The 16996-nt window shown below is 44.6% G+C and overlaps 1 protein-coding gene across 1 annotated transcript in view; it reads left to right on the forward strand.

Moving 5' to 3' along the window:
- sorl1 (sortilin-related receptor, L(DLR class) A repeats containing) overlaps window positions 1–16996 on the forward strand; it is a 119788-nt gene that overhangs the window by 96142 nt on the left and 6650 nt on the right. Inside the window, exons 13-37 of the mRNA XM_033631088.2 lie at window positions 467–645; window positions 822–1008; window positions 2865–2993; window positions 5074–5159; window positions 5362–5534; window positions 5755–5886; window positions 7294–7385; window positions 7496–7742; window positions 7910–8048; window positions 9315–9488; window positions 9637–9750; window positions 9846–9968; window positions 10381–10500; window positions 11006–11131; window positions 11342–11452; window positions 12759–12890; window positions 13442–13573; window positions 13711–13845; window positions 14150–14302; window positions 14446–14616; window positions 14969–15097; window positions 15368–15494; window positions 15725–15894; window positions 16169–16281; window positions 16773–16877. Of these exons, the coding sequence (XP_033486979.1) occupies window positions 467–645; window positions 822–1008; window positions 2865–2993; window positions 5074–5159; window positions 5362–5534; window positions 5755–5886; window positions 7294–7385; window positions 7496–7742; window positions 7910–8048; window positions 9315–9488; window positions 9637–9750; window positions 9846–9968; window positions 10381–10500; window positions 11006–11131; window positions 11342–11452; window positions 12759–12890; window positions 13442–13573; window positions 13711–13845; window positions 14150–14302; window positions 14446–14616; window positions 14969–15097; window positions 15368–15494; window positions 15725–15894; window positions 16169–16281; window positions 16773–16877 (3499 nt within the window). The remainder of the gene's footprint in view (window positions 1–466; window positions 646–821; window positions 1009–2864; window positions 2994–5073; window positions 5160–5361; window positions 5535–5754; window positions 5887–7293; window positions 7386–7495; window positions 7743–7909; window positions 8049–9314; window positions 9489–9636; window positions 9751–9845; window positions 9969–10380; window positions 10501–11005; window positions 11132–11341; window positions 11453–12758; window positions 12891–13441; window positions 13574–13710; window positions 13846–14149; window positions 14303–14445; window positions 14617–14968; window positions 15098–15367; window positions 15495–15724; window positions 15895–16168; window positions 16282–16772; window positions 16878–16996) is intronic.

Here is a 16996-nt window from a genome sequence, read left to right on the forward strand (position 1 = left end):
AGGAAATCTGGGGACTGAAGCACATAAACGGCACCTGCCCCAGTGGAGGTGCTCATTATTCAGCAGGAGCAGATTGCGTGACTGAGAAGCAGCTTGTTGTGGAGAATAAAAGCAAATAAACCATCGCTCAGTCAGTGGAGGTGTAATATAACACCCCTGTGCCAACAGGAACATTGCAGGCTTTTCATATTCACCTGCAGGTGATACAGTGTGTTAATGTGAAAACAGTTGACCTGGTTTAGATGCAGAGACTCAGTCCTGTACTCTGGTTACTCAGAAACCTGCTTCATAAATACTAATGTCAATATAACTGGGTTAAATCACCTGATTCAATTCTGCTCTCAGTGTTTAATCAAAGCAGGAGTGTGACAGCTGCAGATGAAAGATGAATCTGGATATATGAAAAAGAAAAGCCAGAGTCTCTATCAGCAACACATGAGTTAAATATCGTCCGTGTCTCCGTCAGGTTCAGCACCAACGAAGGAGAGACGTGGACCAACTTTAAGTTCTCAGACAGGGAGGTGTATATTTACCAGCTGCTGACGGAGCCCGGGGAGAAGAGCACCATCTTCACCATCTTCGGCTCCTACGCCGACCAGAGGCACAGCTGGCTCATCCTGCAGGTCAACACCTCCGACGTCCTCGGTAGGTCAGAGAGTGAGAAGGAGGTTCAGAGGGAGGGTGAGGATGAGGAGCTCAGCTCTCAGCAACAGCAGCTCACAACTGCTATTATATGTTTATTTCAGCTGTTCTCAACAGAAGGTTGAACTGACGTTCCATGTTGATGTCAGATATCTATAGTGTTCTTTTTTCTTCTCCAGGTGTGCCGTGTTCTGACGCTGACTACAAGCGCTGGTCTCCGTCAGATGAGCATGGTAACGAGTGTCTGTTGGGCCGAGAGGTGACGTTTAAGAGACGAGCTCCCCATGCCACGTGTTTCAATGGAGAAGACTTCGACCGGCCAGTGACCGTCTCTAACTGCTCCTGTACGCGCCAGGACTATGAATGGTGAGCGAGCCACACGTGTGTTTTAGCAAATAATAATATTAAGCCTTATTTATATAGTGCTTTTCAAGAACAAGTTTACAAAGTGCTTTACAGACATAAAAACAAAATACAAGGTGCAGTTACGAGATTGAACTAAGTCCAATGTAGCTTAAAATGGAAACAAATACAAGACAATGAATAAAAATCTGAGGATAAGCAAATAAATGAAAACACAAACAAAGACACTCCCACACAAAAAATGATGGCATAAAAATGAAAAGAAATATTGAAGTTTCGGAAAACAGCAGCAGGCCAAGAATGGATCCTTGAGGAACACCACAGGTCATATTAGCCTGGCTAGAGGAGACATTCCCGATTAATATGAAGAAGGTTCTGATATTTAGGTGAGATTTAAACTAGCTTTAGGCCCCGTTCACACAGAAAGCCTTTTGCAGTGTTGCCAGGCAACCACCCCAGCACGTCCTTACTGTAACCTTCCTGTGTAATCAGTCTATCGTTTTTGTAATTTGATTAATTTCACAGTAATCAGTGTGTAGTTCCTGACATGTTGAGGCAGAGGGTACTGTCTGCACTGTCTGAGACTAGCTGATGGCTACTGGTGGTGGTGCGACTTGCCATGTAAACTCAGCACTCCTACAGGGCAGGCTAACTGACCACAGTGAGAAATGATGCTATACAAGTGGAGTAAATTACATCTTTTCAAGTCAGTTTTGCATGCCGCGTCTTCAGGGCACTTGGATTACAACAGACGTTTTTGAAATGCATTAGCCGAGTTTTATTACATTTACCAAAATGTGGGTTCCATGCACTTCAAGTGTAGCTGTTACTCCAGCTAGCTGTTGTCCTCCGATACCCCAAACGAGTTTTTTGGATTAAAAACCTACACTGGACTTCTTGTCAGCATGAGGGTCAGTAAGTACTGTCTGTGTTTTCATTCTCAAGTGGCCATTTCCTTTAATATGTCATGATAAACAGCGTCAGAAACAGCAGATACGCTGAGCTAAACCGAAACAGGAGAACAACCAGCATCTGAATTCAACCTAACATCAGTTTCTGTTCTACGATGAGTTGAAAATCAGACTGAAACCTCTCAAACAGTGAGTGTTCACTTGTAAAGGATGATACCTGAGAGTATTCTGCTTTCTCCAGGACTATAGCAAGAACCAGTCATTTGGATATGGGTCTAACATGATGAAGATTGTCTGCAGTGAGGTTTGATTCTCTTTAAAGGGGCTGAACACCTACTGAAGATCAGGACTTGTTAAATACTGCTAAATATCTGAAGATAAAAAGGCAGAGTTTTAATACACAACAGGTTGGACTATCTGGCTGCTTAGAAAGAAACACATCTGTATTTATGTAACAAAGCCTCCATTAGTGTTTAGTGGCCTCAGAAGCTCTATTTTATTTGTCAGTTCATTAACTAATGAGATAATCACACACTCTTTTGTCTGCGTACCTGATAATAGCTCCTGTAGTGCAGCTATTTAACTGGTAAATAGCTCTTTTAGAGAAGATTAGGCGAATCCTCCCACACCATACATTGGAGTTAAAAATATAAATCTATATTCATTAGCTTCAGTGTGAGTGGGACCTCTGTCATATCACACGCTGACGGCACTGACTCTTAATTAAGTTTAAATAGTGGCAAACCAATACATCGCCCCAGCCTTCTCTGCACATTTATAGCTCCTGGAGCTCCCATCACAACTCATAATGAGTCTGCTTTAAGATGCACGTCAGGTGCTGCCATTAATCACAGGGCAGAAGCTAACTGGATGTTTTTTAATCTCTCGCTGTGTTTCCTCTCCCATCTTCCTCCTCCTCCTCCTCCTCCTCCTCCTTTCTCCTTCCAGTGACTACGGCTTCAAGCTGAGCGAGGACTTGTCTCTGCAGGTGTGTGTTCCTGACCCCGAGTTCTTAGGCGACCTGTACGCTCCTCCGGTGCCGTGTCCTGTCGGCACCACCTACCGCCGCAGCAAAGGGTAAGCTGCTATCGCCTGACTTTGCAGCGAGAAATGTGCATCCTGGGATTCTGTTGTGTGCTTTATTAGCATAATGTTCATGCTGCATCTGCAGTGCCAGTAGGATCACATTTACATGAGTTTATATGAGGTAAGCTGTTTTCCTTTGGACAAAACCAGAAGCATGGTAATGAAATTAGTTGTTACACTAACCTTCCAGCCAGTGGCATACGGTGGTTATAATGGCCCCCACTACAGGCTGTTTTTGGGCCCTCTCCACTGTCACTTTTGGCCGCACCAAGTCGAGACGTACTGCGCCGATTTGTGATTCCATCATCAGTTAAAGGTGCAGAGACACCAAACTGACATCAACGAACTAGCGGCGACGAAAGCCAGCTGTTGCGTCGTCTACGTCGCCTCACGTCGCCCTGTGTCAGTTGCATTTGAACACACCACACGGACTACATCCGACGACCAAGTAGCACGTACGTTCTGCGCCTGCGTGAGAGAGAGCGGAGTGAGAGAGTGGTACATCCTGTCAGCCGAGGGGTTTCCTATCTGTGCAGCCGAGCACCGCAGCACCTCCACGGACTATTACATCCAGACGGTCCCGGTGTTTCCTCCGCAGGCTCCACTTCACTCAGCTGCCCGATAAACCCGCTGCTTCTTCCCACTTTAACCTGAATAACAAACCAGGGCTCGGTGCTCCGGTTGGATCCAAACGGAGAGCCGGGGCTAGCTCAGAGACTAGCGGAGGCTAACTGGCTGTGCTTCCCTCCGGTCATGCTGCGGCTAACGCTCCGCTAGCCGCTCCCAGCTAGCTCCGGTTTGTTATTCAACCCCCGACAACCATGCTTCTCCCCTTAATCAAGCTTTGTGTGTTGCAAAAACAAGCCACATGTATCATCCCGTCTCATCACATGATCAAAAAGAGACTCGACACCAGGCGACATCAACACACACATTACTCAGCAGTCATGATGTCAAATGTGCATGTGACAAAAATACCAAAGATAATCAGAAAATATAATTTTAATTGAATAGTTTTTATAATTTATGTAGATAAGATTATTATTTTGTGAGCTACTGGGCGCTACAAGGAAGGAAGATTAACTCAACTTACAACTTACCCATTTTCCATGACATTGTACCGGCCAAGGCTTCTGCTTATAGATGTCAGAACATGTTTTTATTGTCTGCACCGAGGGGACGCACTGAGTTTGGCAAGCCAGCGTTTCTGTCTGCAGCTCCTCATCTGTGGAATCTTCTGCAGAGGGACTGAAAGTTGCTCTCACTGGTTCCTCTTGGCCGTGTGAAAGCACTGCTGTTTTTTTTTTTGTTGCGTTTTTATGATTCACTTAAGGCATTTATTAACGTACTTTTGGCTTTCCATTGTAGTAATCTTAACAGGTGTTTTATTTTGCTTGTTTTAGAGCTCTACGTTTAGTATTTTGTTCTATGTCGCTGCCTGTCTCGTCCAGGACACTCTTGAAAAAGAGATTTTTAATCTCAAGAGTTTTTTCCTGGTTAACGGTTGAATAAATAAATAAATAAAATATAGTTACATGTATATGTGACGTAGTGTGTCAGCGTTTGTTATGGGAAGCAAGACTCTCCTGCATGTGTGTGTGTAGAAAAGTATCGTAACCAGGTGCAGCAGACACAGTGAAGTGCGTGCTTTTCCAAAATGAAACCTTCTTTATGGGTCCCTGGAAAAGTTTTGAAATTTTGTCCATGTGAAAATGTGCAGGAGCCCTGCCTATACCAGAGCTGACAGTGTGACCTGACATCTCGTAACGGTGTTTCATACATCTCAGTTATCTGCTCCATGTTTCTCTTTCTGCCTCTGGAGCTCCTGTCGTCACATTAGAGTCAGTGCACATGAGCACAGATTGTAACCTCTGACCAGGTGCTAATGACATCACAATTCAGACCCACAGTCATCACCTTTCTTTTACTTTCCATTACCTGAGAATTCCCCAGAAGGCGAAGCAGCCTTTGTTCTTTCGGTTTATTGCTGCTCTGGAGAGAAGTGACGTTGTGTTTGGTGAGAGCACCACCTAGTGTCCGACTGAGGAAGAACTCTGTGTTTCTGCTGCAGCTACAGGAAGGTACCAGGCGACAGCTGTAGTGGAGGAGACGTGGAGTCCAGGCTGGATGGAGAGATGCTGCCGTGTCCTGTCGGAGGTAAACATGCACGTCAGTTGTCTGATCGATCACGTGATCGCTGTTTGTACATGTCACTCCTACACTTCTGTGTTAGGAGGAGGAAGTAGCTTGATGAATGTGTGTTATTATTCACTGTCAGAAACAGCAGCTGCTTCCTGCGTCCTTTTCCCACAAACAACATTATGTGATTAACACCGTCACATCTCCTGTGCTGTTTCAGAGAGTAACGAGTTCATCCTGTACGCCGTGAGGAACTCCATCCATCGCTACGACCTGGCCACAGGTACAGACCAGGCCCTGCCTCTGGCCGGCCTCAGGGAGGCCGTGGCGCTGGACTTTGACTACGACAGGAACTGCCTGTACTGGGCCGACATCTCACTGGACACCATTCAGGTGAGTGAGGAACACAGTCAGATTGTTTACTGTCCCAACACACGTCACGCAGGGTTGATTCCAGAGGAGCTCGTTTATCAGACAGAGTTTTTAAAGTTTCATCCTGCTGAGCCTGAAGTTTTTCCTCACTAGTGAAATGAATGTGAATATATCTGCTGCATGTTCACTGAGGTAACGTCCATTAACGTTAACCTTCAGCTGTCCTTCTCCTCTCCTGCAGCGTCTGTGTCTGAACGGCAGCACAGGTCAGGAGGTCGTAGTGAGGAAAGATCTGCAGAACGTGGAGGCTCTGACCTTTGACCCCATCAGTAGACTGCTGTACTGGGTTGATGCTGGAGCACAGAAGATTGAGGTATGGAAGTGTCTGAATATGTTCAAAGACAGGAAGCACACAGGACTCAGGGATCCACCAACCTAGATATATTTACTGCTGTAGGCACCTTTGGGTGCTGTTCATATTGTTTCCACCTTTACTGTGACACAGTGTGTGCAGATGTTTGTATTATTAAGCAGATAGAATCAAATGTTTTAGAAAAGAAAGTGGTTCCCTCTAACAGCTGCTAACATCTGGCTTTTTAATGTAATGGGAACATTCACACTCAAGTCAAATGACTGGTGAACGCTCTAATTCTAGCCCCTTAAGAGACGCAGTGACACGCCACCACACAGTAGTGCTTGTCTCCACCCAAGCAGCGCTCAAATATCGATCTAGATTAGTCTGCATCAAGTTTGAGAGACTGCTGTAAAGTTTTCACAGGCCTCCATGCTGCTCTCTGCTGTTCATTAACCTGTTCTCCAGCCTGACCGTGACATTGAAGGTGAGCCACCAGTTAAAAGACACAGATAGGCATGCTCCTCTTTTCTGCTGGCAGTGGGAAATAAGTCATCAGCCTGCTTTTATCAGTTTTACCTCTGTTTAAAAAAAAAAACACCTGCACGCGCTGATTTTGGTGAAAAAGGGTTTAAGGATTCACTTCTACAGGTTTCTGTTGAAGGACTTGTTCAGAGAACAGTTGCAGAGAGATTTGAAGTCAGCTTTGAAGAGTTGTGTCAAATTATTAACAATCAAACTAAGTTATTCAGGTATGAAGAATGGGGTCCTGTAAGGCTCAATGCAAGAACCATCACTCCTACAGGGAGACAAGTGCCACCCCACACCGCACATGTCGTGCTGCAGCTTAATAACAGTTGACCTCACAAAGTTCTCACTACTTTTGCTGATAGATCTGCACTTCCTCCACCTCTGCGTTAGCTTAAAATCATGTGTGAACAGCCACTAATTAAAGTTTCTCATGTGAAGAGCCGATCTCCACAGCTGTGACTCCCCAGGAAGTGTCTTTTTGGCCACTGTCTTTATGATGACGGGACTGTGGGTCGTTTAGCTCGGGATATTTCTCGACCTCAACGATGAGTCTCTCCTCATCCATTCTTTGTCACACACGAAGCAGCAACAGCTACAGAGTTCTCTTTATACATCAGTGGTGAGGAGAGGAGTCGAGCTGCTGTAGGAGCGGAGAAAGAGCTGCTACAGGAGCTGGTGTGTACAAGCAGAGAGCAAGTGGGGGAAATGCATTTAATTTTGGGCGCGGTGAGGCTGGAAATAGGACAGTCTTGGCACTTGAACGGTCGCTGCCCGTGTGTTTCAGCCCTTACACTTAAAATACTGTTTGTTCTAAAAATATGAGATTCCTGATCGATGGTTTTTCACACAGCGGTCTCAAACTGAAACTGATGAAACGTTTCTCTGTTGTGTTTGAAGGTGTCGAACCCTGACGGCGACCTGCGTCACACTCTGCTCAACTCGTCGATCCTGGAACACCCCAGAGCTCTGGTTCTGCTGCCTGGAGAGAGGTAACAAGTGTCTGTGTAAATGCTTGGCTCATCAGATGTGTTGGCAATTAAACAACAAAAACATTTAGTTTAAACGTTCCGGTTTAATTCGTGCCGTATTCGTCCCACAGTCTGATGTTCTGGACCGACTGGGGAGACCGAGCAGCCGGTGTCTACAGAAGCTACATGGACGGAACCAACGTGTCCTGTATTGTGTCAGAGGGCGTCCGCTGGCCCAATGGGATCACAGCTGACGACCACTGGCTGTACTGGACCGAAGCCTACAGCGACCGCATCGAGAGGGCTGATTTCAGCGGGGGCCAGAGGAGAGTTCTCATGGAGGGGCTGCCCCACCCGTACGCCATCGCTGTCTTCAAGGTGACACTGTTTTACAGTAGATGCACCATTTTACAAAACACTCGTCTTCAATCTTTTCTCCAGTCTCGTATCAGAAGAAGTTAAAACAGATTTTAGAATGTGTTTAATGTGTAAAAGTGCTCACTGAGAGTCTGTTCTCATGAGCTGGTGTTGGATGCTGTTCCCAGAATGACCTGTACTGGGACGACTGGTCCAGAATGGGGATCTTCAAAGCTCCGAAAGCTGGTTCTCAGGACAACGAGCTGATTGTTGGCAGACTCACTGGAGTCATGGACCTCAAGATCTTCTACAAGGGGAAGAACAGAGGTAAAACACACAGAGTGGAGGCGTGTTTGGAAAGTTTGAAAGCGTGGAAATGAATCAGTGAGATATTGTTTTAAGTTGTTTCCAGATTTCAGTTTCAGACACAAAGTTAAAGTCCCGTTTGTAGAATTTAGGGGGAAATATTGGCAGAAATGGAATATGATATTCATAACTATGTTTTCATGAGTGTATAAAAACCTGAAACTAAGAATCATTGTGTTTTCATTACCGCAGAATGAGCCATTTACCTCTATATACGGAGAGGGTCCTCTCCCACAGAGTCTGCCATGTTGTTTCTACAGTAGCCCAGAACGGACAAACCAAACACTGACTCTAGATGGGGTCATTTGCATTCTTGCACACGAAAAAAGTTTCAACTTTTAAAACTCATTAATCTAAAAATAAGTCCTTAATTGTTATAAAAAAATTCTTAAACCAATCTTTCAGAAGTTTTAAAAATGCCCAAGACATGGGAAGCATGGTTATGATCTGTGCCGGCGATCGCTATATAGTCTGTCCATATGGCTCATTCTCCTCAGCGCAATATCTCAAGAACGTCTTGAGGCAATTTCATCAAATTTGACATAAACGTCCACTTGGACCGAAGAATAAACTGATTAGAATTTGGTGGTCAAAGGTCAAAGGTAAGATCCTTTATGTTTGACCCAAAACAGCGCTGAAATCACCATCACCAAACCAACCAGACTCCATTTAAATAAACAGTCATTTAGTTTCAGCTGTTCCATCAATCAGCAACTCTGCTTTGTTTGTGATGAAGCCTGATTAACCCAGTTAGATGTGAGAACTTGCTGCCTCTATACACGCTAAAATAACTGTTTATTTAAGTGTAGTCTGGTGAGTTTGGTGATGCTGCTTTCAGGGCTGTTTGGGTTTAAACAAAAAGGATCCTACTCTTCAACACAAAGCTCTATCTCTGTAGGGATCCTTTTTATAATGTTGTCAGACATTTAAAATAACAATCTGAACACTTTTAGTGGATATACATTGAGGGTGATAACATTGCAGCCTGTTCCGCTGCTGCAGCCCTCTTACTCAGTATTTAAAAACGTGTTGTTCCCATCGACCACTTAGACACAAACATGTGGGAAAACATGGTCCAGGTTGAAAAATACTGAAGTTACCCTTTAAGCTGTCTGCACCGTCTGAAGTAAGGTAAATGTTGGACTACAGGTAGATGCTACTTTGAGAGTTTGAGAACTGATTTATAGAACACTGTATTAGTGCTCAAACTGAGCTGTGGCTCCACAGGACACAACGCGTGTGCCGACCAGCCGTGCAGCCTGCTGTGTCTACCTCAGCCCGGCCACCGACACACCTGCGTCTGCCCAGACGGCGCCCCGACCGTAACCATGCCCAACGGAGAGCTGCAGTGCCAGTGTCCCATCGGCTACCAGCTCCAAAACAACACCTGCGTCAAGAGCGGTGAGACGAACGCACATCCTGCAGGATGATAATGATGCTGTGCTGCAAGACGTATGATCCTGTCTCTGCTGGAAATTAGTCCTGCATATCAGGGGGGACTATCTGATTAATTAGTGGTGACATGTGATCCTTTCTTTCCTCCAATCAGAGCACAGCTGTTTGCCCAACCAGTACCGCTGCTCCAACGGCCGCTGCATCAGCAGCATCTGGAAGTGTGACAGCGACAACGACTGTGGAGACATGAGTGATGAGCAGGAGTGTCGTGAGTGTTCAGCCACAACAGTTTGCTCTCTTGTAAATAAATACAAAAGCTGCTTCCACACTAAAAAACTACATGTTTTTATTTACTCTATTCAGCCACCACCACCTGCGACCCATCCAACCAGTTTCGCTGCATGGCCTCGGGCTCCTGCATCCCGCTGGCCTTCAAATGTGACCATGAAGACGACTGTGGAGACAACAGTGACGAGGAGCACTGTGGTGAGATGTGGCTGTTTATCTGCCAACACCTCCAACAAATATTATTCAGTCATGTTCACTGTGGCAAATACACACTTTGTTCAGAGCTCAGATGATAATACGCAACAATATGAAGAGGAGATAAAAGATAAAGTGCATATATAGCATTATATGAAAGTGTATATAAAGATATGTTTTAAGAGATGATCTAATGTTTATAGGTAGAAAGGTAACATCTGTAATCTTTGAGCATAGGATCAAAATAAAAGTGTAAATGATTAATATAATGCATTACATAGATAGATAGAATGAATATGGGGCGATATATCAATAATTGTATTTTTTAATTCCCTAATACTGGTGTCAGTAACGGCCCTAAAGATCTTGTATCAGTGAGGCTAAGTGCTAACTGTGTTGTTGATGCATTCCTCAGAGTCTCACCAGTGTGGCCCAGGAGAGTTCACATGTGCTCGAGGCGTTTGTATTCGCGAGGCGTGGCGCTGCGACGGAGACAACGACTGCAGAGACTGGTCGGATGAGGCCAACTGCACAGGTGAGGACTGCGTCATAAAAACACATGAATCCACAGGATCTTTGGACACAGTCAGAGGATGTAATGGGCCTCTCTCACGGCAGCAGACATTTTGACTTCTCACAGCAGGTCACAGTAGAATCTGTGTGTTGCGGGGTGGACAATCGATCTGTCCGTCCAATCAGAGCGATGGACGAGAGGAACAGCTGTTTGTGAGTGAACCTGAGTGTGTGGGAAACCCTGGTCCTGTTAAAGTCCTCCAGTGAGAGTGACACTGAGACCTGGCATTCACGATACCAGGACCCTGAAGTCAAAGCAGCTGAACAGAAACCAGCCGTCATTCATTTCATTATTTACAGCTGTTGTTCTCCTGCTGTGAGACGTCAAAATGTTTCCTTTTAAACAGGTCTATTAAAACAGCACTGTTTACACTGAGTGTTCAGTTTCTGTCTGTCCGTCACCTGCAAAGCACCTGTGTGTTTTACCATCTTCTCCAAGCCTTTAATCTCTTCCTGTTTGTCCCTAGTGGGCCACCATACATGTGAGGCCAGCAGCTTCCAGTGTCACACAGGTCACTGTATACCACAGCGCTGGATGTGTGACGGTGACGATGACTGCCAGGACGACTCTGATGAAGACCCTCAGATCTGCGGTAAGCTGAGTCACGTGAACTCATCGATGTGGAAGTCATCATGTCGTTTTAGACTAAAATGGTGGAGTTATCTCTGTGACACTGTGTTGTGCATGCTGGTAATTAGGATTCTTTAACGTGTACAGATGTGGTGATTTCACAAACTAAAAGCTCATGTTTTTAGACGTAGACATAAACCCACACATTTAATAACATACTGTGTGTTTCCAGAGGGAACTCGGTGCAACGGCTTCCTGTGCTCCAATCACACCTGCCTCCCAGCCACCGCGCACTGCAACGGCATCCAGGAGTGTTCAGACGGCGCCGACGAGCACAACTGTGGTGAGTGATTCCTTTTGTTTAACAGAACACATGGCGGTCATCAGACAGAGTCAAACGAGGAGGTGTTGATATTGATATTTATTTTGAATATGTAAAAAAAGACGTGAACGTTCAAACAAGCAGACGGACAGAAATATTTACTAATAAAAATCATAAAGTAGAAGCAGTTGTTAACGTACAGTAACTTTGATTTACACATCTGAAAAGGAGCAGGAGGAAGTATTAACTTATTAAAACCTAACGTCTTCTCCATCAGTCGAGTGAAATGAAACAAACAGCTTTCTCGTAGATAAACCTCAGGTTTCTCAGTGTGCAATTTTTAGTACCATTTACATTGTTACACAAAAATAACCCATGTAAATAGAACAGAAAGAACTTTATTCATCTTTGAAGGAAATTAATATTTATTATATATTACCAAATATTAATATTACATATTTTAATATAAATAAATATATCATAATATAAATAATATTAATAGATATAAATGACCAAATATCTATCTTACAAAATATAAACCCATCTTAGTATATGATATAAAGGTCAATTATCTTTGCCCTACAAAAAATAAAAATAAATATTAATATAACATATATATCTTAATCAACTTGACCTGTTATCTTTTTATATTTCAATAATTTAACATATAAAATGTAAGGACATAACGCAGCTCTAATATGCGTCAATCTGTGACACCGTTTTATTTACCATCACACGTTTCTTTATGTTCTCCATGTTCCATCTCTCCCTTCTTCTATGCCAGCTCGCTGAAATTACTCTGCTCAAAACAATAAGGGAAACACTTAAATCACACATCAGATCTTGAACGAATTATTCAAAATCTTTACTGATGAACATCGTACAACTTGAGAACAAAATTACGCAACAACGGTCAGTGGAAACCAAACTCATCAACCCGCTGAGGGCTGGATTCAAAATCACACCCAAAGTAAAAATTTAAATTCTATCACAGCAGCTCATCATGTGACTCAGTAGTGTCACTGAGCTAATGTTATGCAGAGCATCACTGAGACGTAGCATATTTTGGGAGAATAAGAATAGGCCCAGAATAGAGCCCTGTTGAACCTCACAGGCCACTTATCATTATAGCTTAAAACACAGAGCATCAGTTTGTGCTTCTTTAGTGACACACAGGATTTAGACATGAAATATGTCTTATGATAAAATGAACATGGAAATTTTATTAGACACAGAAATACACGGCAGAGCTTGTAGAGCAATGTTGGAAAAGTTATAGTGTGTTGATGAGTCATGTTGCATGATGGTTTCTGTCTTTGCCTCACAGACCCGCTGTGTACTCGCTACATGGAGTTTGTGTGCAAGAACCGAGCCCAGTGTCTGTTTCAGTCTCTGGTCTGTGACGGGATCAAACACTGTGAGGACGGATCTGACGAGGACGCCGACTACGCTGGATGTGGTGAGGAACCCTCGTGTGCCTTTAATTAATCCCTGTAATTTATTGACAAAGCTCCACGTTGATTTGTTTCTTATCCTTTAATCTCTGCTCAACTTGACACGCTTTCAAGTCACCTGCGGTTCATTCAGACTGAACCGCTGACCCACTTTTGGACCACGACCCACCAGTTGGGAACCACTGCTCTAAAACATAATCGAAATTTGATATGATATTCATGCATTTTTTAAATGTTCCTCAAATTTATTTTATGTTGCGTCAGATAACAGTTTGTGGACGGTGAACACCAGATGTTTTTCTCTTATCTTCGTCTTGACTACTCGTAAGAGCCAAAAATAAGAAAGCATTGGTGATGAATCAGTGGACCAACAAAATAAGAACAAATCGTAGATGCAAACAAAACTAAGAGAAAATTAGTTTGTATATCGTTTCTTGCTTGAGGCCCAGTGTCACTTTGTTACTCTGCTTCAAACCCTCAGTGTAATCTACACATACACTTGTTATGTTGCACTGCTTTGTGTAACCTGGTGATCTTCCTGTGTGTTTTCTGTCAGCCACGCCGTCTGAGTTTGGCAAGGTGTGTGATGCCTACACCTTCCAGTGTGCCAACGGAGTGTGTGTGAGCCTGGAGTGGAAGTGTGACGGCATGGACGACTGTGGGGATTATTCTGATGAAGCCAACTGTGGTGAGGAGGAAGAGTATATGCAGAAGGAACACACACAGTGTTTCCATCAGACACACCTTATACACATACTGAATTAACAACAGATACACCGTGTTGAAGCAGCCGTACGATGCTTCCTTCTGCTCTGTGTGTTGCAGCTGCTCCCACTGCGGTCCCAGGATGCTCCAGGTATTTCCAGTATGAGTGTAGAAATGAACGCTGTATTCCCACGTGGTGGAAGTGTGACGGAGAGAACGACTGTGGGGACTGGTCTGATGAGGCGCAGTGTACAGGTACACAGCTGTGACTCATCACGGCTGCATCGCTCTGCTTCACTGGGGCTGCGACTAACGATTACTTTCACTGTCGATCAATCTGTTGATGATGTTCTTGATTAATCAATTAGTTGTTTGATGTATAAAATGTCAGAAAATGGGGAAAACATTTCAAAGATTTTACAGACATTGACGTAAACTGTCAGAGAAACTGGACAGGTGCGTGGAGGCGTACAGTCACGAAGCAGTGATTGTAGTTTCAATGCTTGAATCAACTCCCCATCCATCCTCAGTCGTTAAACTTGAATCTCCACCCTTGTAGGTGGTGTTACTCCTCACACTGTGGCCCCTGGCCCCTCTACTTGTGCCCCCAACCGCTTCCACTGTGGCTCTGGAGCTTGTATCATCAACACCTGGGTGTGCGACGGCTACGCTGACTGTCCCGACGGCAGCGACGAGCTGGGATGTCCCACAGGTAGCATCATATCTGATGTGCATGCATGTGTTTATGTGAAGGTATTTATTGGGGTTTAAACTTATGTACGATATAGAACAATTAACACAACAGAAGAAGAAACAAAAAACAATTCAAATATTAACTCTGTATTTCTCTGTCAGCAATTAACGGCTCTGCAACGATGGCTCCAGTACCCACCCAGGCCCCCCCCTCCCCTGCACGCTGCAGTCGGGGTCAGTTCCTGTGTCGCCGACCCCCCCACTGTATCCCCGACTGGCAGCGCTGTGACGGCCAGATCCACTGTCAGGACGGCTCTGATGAAGCCCACTGCCGTGAGTCTCTGTTACTGTGATACTGTCACACTCACACAGGAGGATCACCGAGAATAAAATCCTATCATGATGTTTTGAATTTAATGTTTTTTTTGATTGAATTCATGCAGGACTTCAAATCCATCAAGACCTTTTTTAGGAGTAGAGGAAAAATCATTTCAGCATAGTATCAGTGTATAAAAAGATATATAATAATAAAATGTTTTATGTCTTTAATCTGCTGTTGAAAAAGGTAATAGATTACAATATATCTCAATAAATGTTATCACAGCACTCAGCAGTGTGATGCAGTATGTAGAGCAGTAATGTAAACCCTGTCTGTCTGTCTGTCCGTCTGTCCGTCCGTCTGCAGCTACTCGTGGGCCTCTGTTCTGTGTAAACGGGACTCGCTGCTCTGACGGTGAAGCCTGCATCCTGGACAGCGAGCGGTGCGATGGTTTCCTGGACTGCTCTGACCACAGCGACGAGGACAACTGCACCTGTAGGTCCAAAATCCTTTTTTCATCACTAAGTGTGTTTAAGCTACATGTGAGCTGTGGGGATGAGCTGCCTTTATGTTATTAGCCTTTTAAATAAACTCACATGTGAACCACTCAGTGTCTGCTCCACTGAATGCCAGCACGTCTCCTTTCATACTTTATCAGTGTTTAGCATTTTGATAGCAGTGCGATGCTGCCACCTGCTGGCTGTTAGTGGGTATTTCGGGCTGTGTTGTGTACAACCAATAAGGAGTGTCTCCCTCTTCCTCCAGTGGACACCCTGGCCTATAAAGTGCAGAACCTCCAGTGGACACCAGACTTCTTTGGCGCCATCACGCTGACCTGGTCTCGCCCCAAAAACCTTCCTCTGGACTCCTGCTACTTCCTCATTTACTACAGGTGAGCATCAGTTACCTGCAGCTCTGCACCAGCTCAGAGTTTTTTGTATCATGTTGTACTGTTGCACTACATCTGCAACATGATTGATATGTTTATTACCCTTAAAGGGACAGTTCACCCCAAAAATCACTGCTAAGACTATAATTCTGCGTAAACACACACCTGTGGGCGGGGCTGTCGACACGTATCTCACCCTGCTGCCCTCATATCACTTGTGTGTTTGTCTTCAGGCTGGTGGGCACCCAGCAGTGGACCATCATGGACACACACAGCAACAAGTCGAGCTACAAACTGACGGTGCTGAAACCAGACACCACCTACCACGTCAAGGTGCTCACTCAGTGTCTCAGCAAGCTGCACAAGACCAACGAGGTGATCACGGTCAGGACGCCAGAGGACTGTGAGTATCGAACTACTCTCCATTTCCTGTCATTATGACTCGTATACCTGGTAATAGATGTGCAAGAGGAGATTTAAAAATTCTACCTCGTATTTCTGGGCAGTTTTCACCCATTTCTAGTTTAGTTTAGTAGTTCTAGTCACTGTGACCTCTCGAAACTCAAGAATTCATACACTAATTATGACAAAAAGTAGGTAGTCTAGTTTTCATCCCATCTTTTCATTGTGGATGATGAACATGTGTGTGTGTGTGTGTGTGTGTGTGTGTCCTGCAGTGCCCGACCCACCCAGGAACCTGCAGCTGTCTTGTGACAACGGTGAGGACGGGACGGTGGAAGTTTCCTGGAGCGCTCCTGACAAAGGACACGGCATCATCAGAGAGTACATTGTGAGTCTTCATCTGTATTAAACTGCACGATCATCCAAACAAACAAGACCAGTAGTGGGGAGACTATTGTGCTGCTGTAGAGCTCCAGGTTCCGGCCCACCTCCAGGACTCAGGGTGGAAAGTCCTGTGGCTTATTCAAACTAATGAACGCATGCTGTTGTATCCTGACAGTGGTCTGTGGTGTGCACAGTTTACTTCCTTCCCGAGCTCTGGACCAAAAGAGTCCGACAGAGGAGTTGTGCAGCGCACCTGTGCTCTGTTTGAAACGACTGGTGTCCTGGTTGCTTCTGTTTAGGGACAGGCTGAGCTTTCAGACTTTTAAATGCAGATGGTTCAAAGAGAGAAACAGTCCTGGGATCATGGTCGCACCTGTTGTAGAGTTATTCTACGTTTCATTTCATCAGTGATTCTGACACACAGCTGTACTGTCACACTTTGACAAGCTCATTGATTATGAATATCTGCCTCGGTGTCTGTGTGTTTGATGTTAGGTCGAATACAGTGAGGAAAAGAGCATCGATTGGATGTCACAAAAATCCATGACGACCAACACTGAAGTGAGGGGGCTGCAGCCGGACACCATGTACATGTTCAGGGTAAGACTCACTTTCACTATGATGACATGTTTTAAGAAAAGATGTTTCCACAGTCAGTAAATGTTGCTGTGATATCATCATGTGCGGTGTGTTTAAATGCTGATGTCACTGATGATGTA

Source organism: Epinephelus lanceolatus, chromosome 4 (genome assembly GCF_041903045.1).
Source record: "Epinephelus lanceolatus isolate andai-2023 chromosome 4, ASM4190304v1, whole genome shotgun sequence".
NCBI lineage: Eukaryota > Metazoa > Chordata > Actinopteri > Perciformes > Serranidae > Epinephelus > Epinephelus lanceolatus.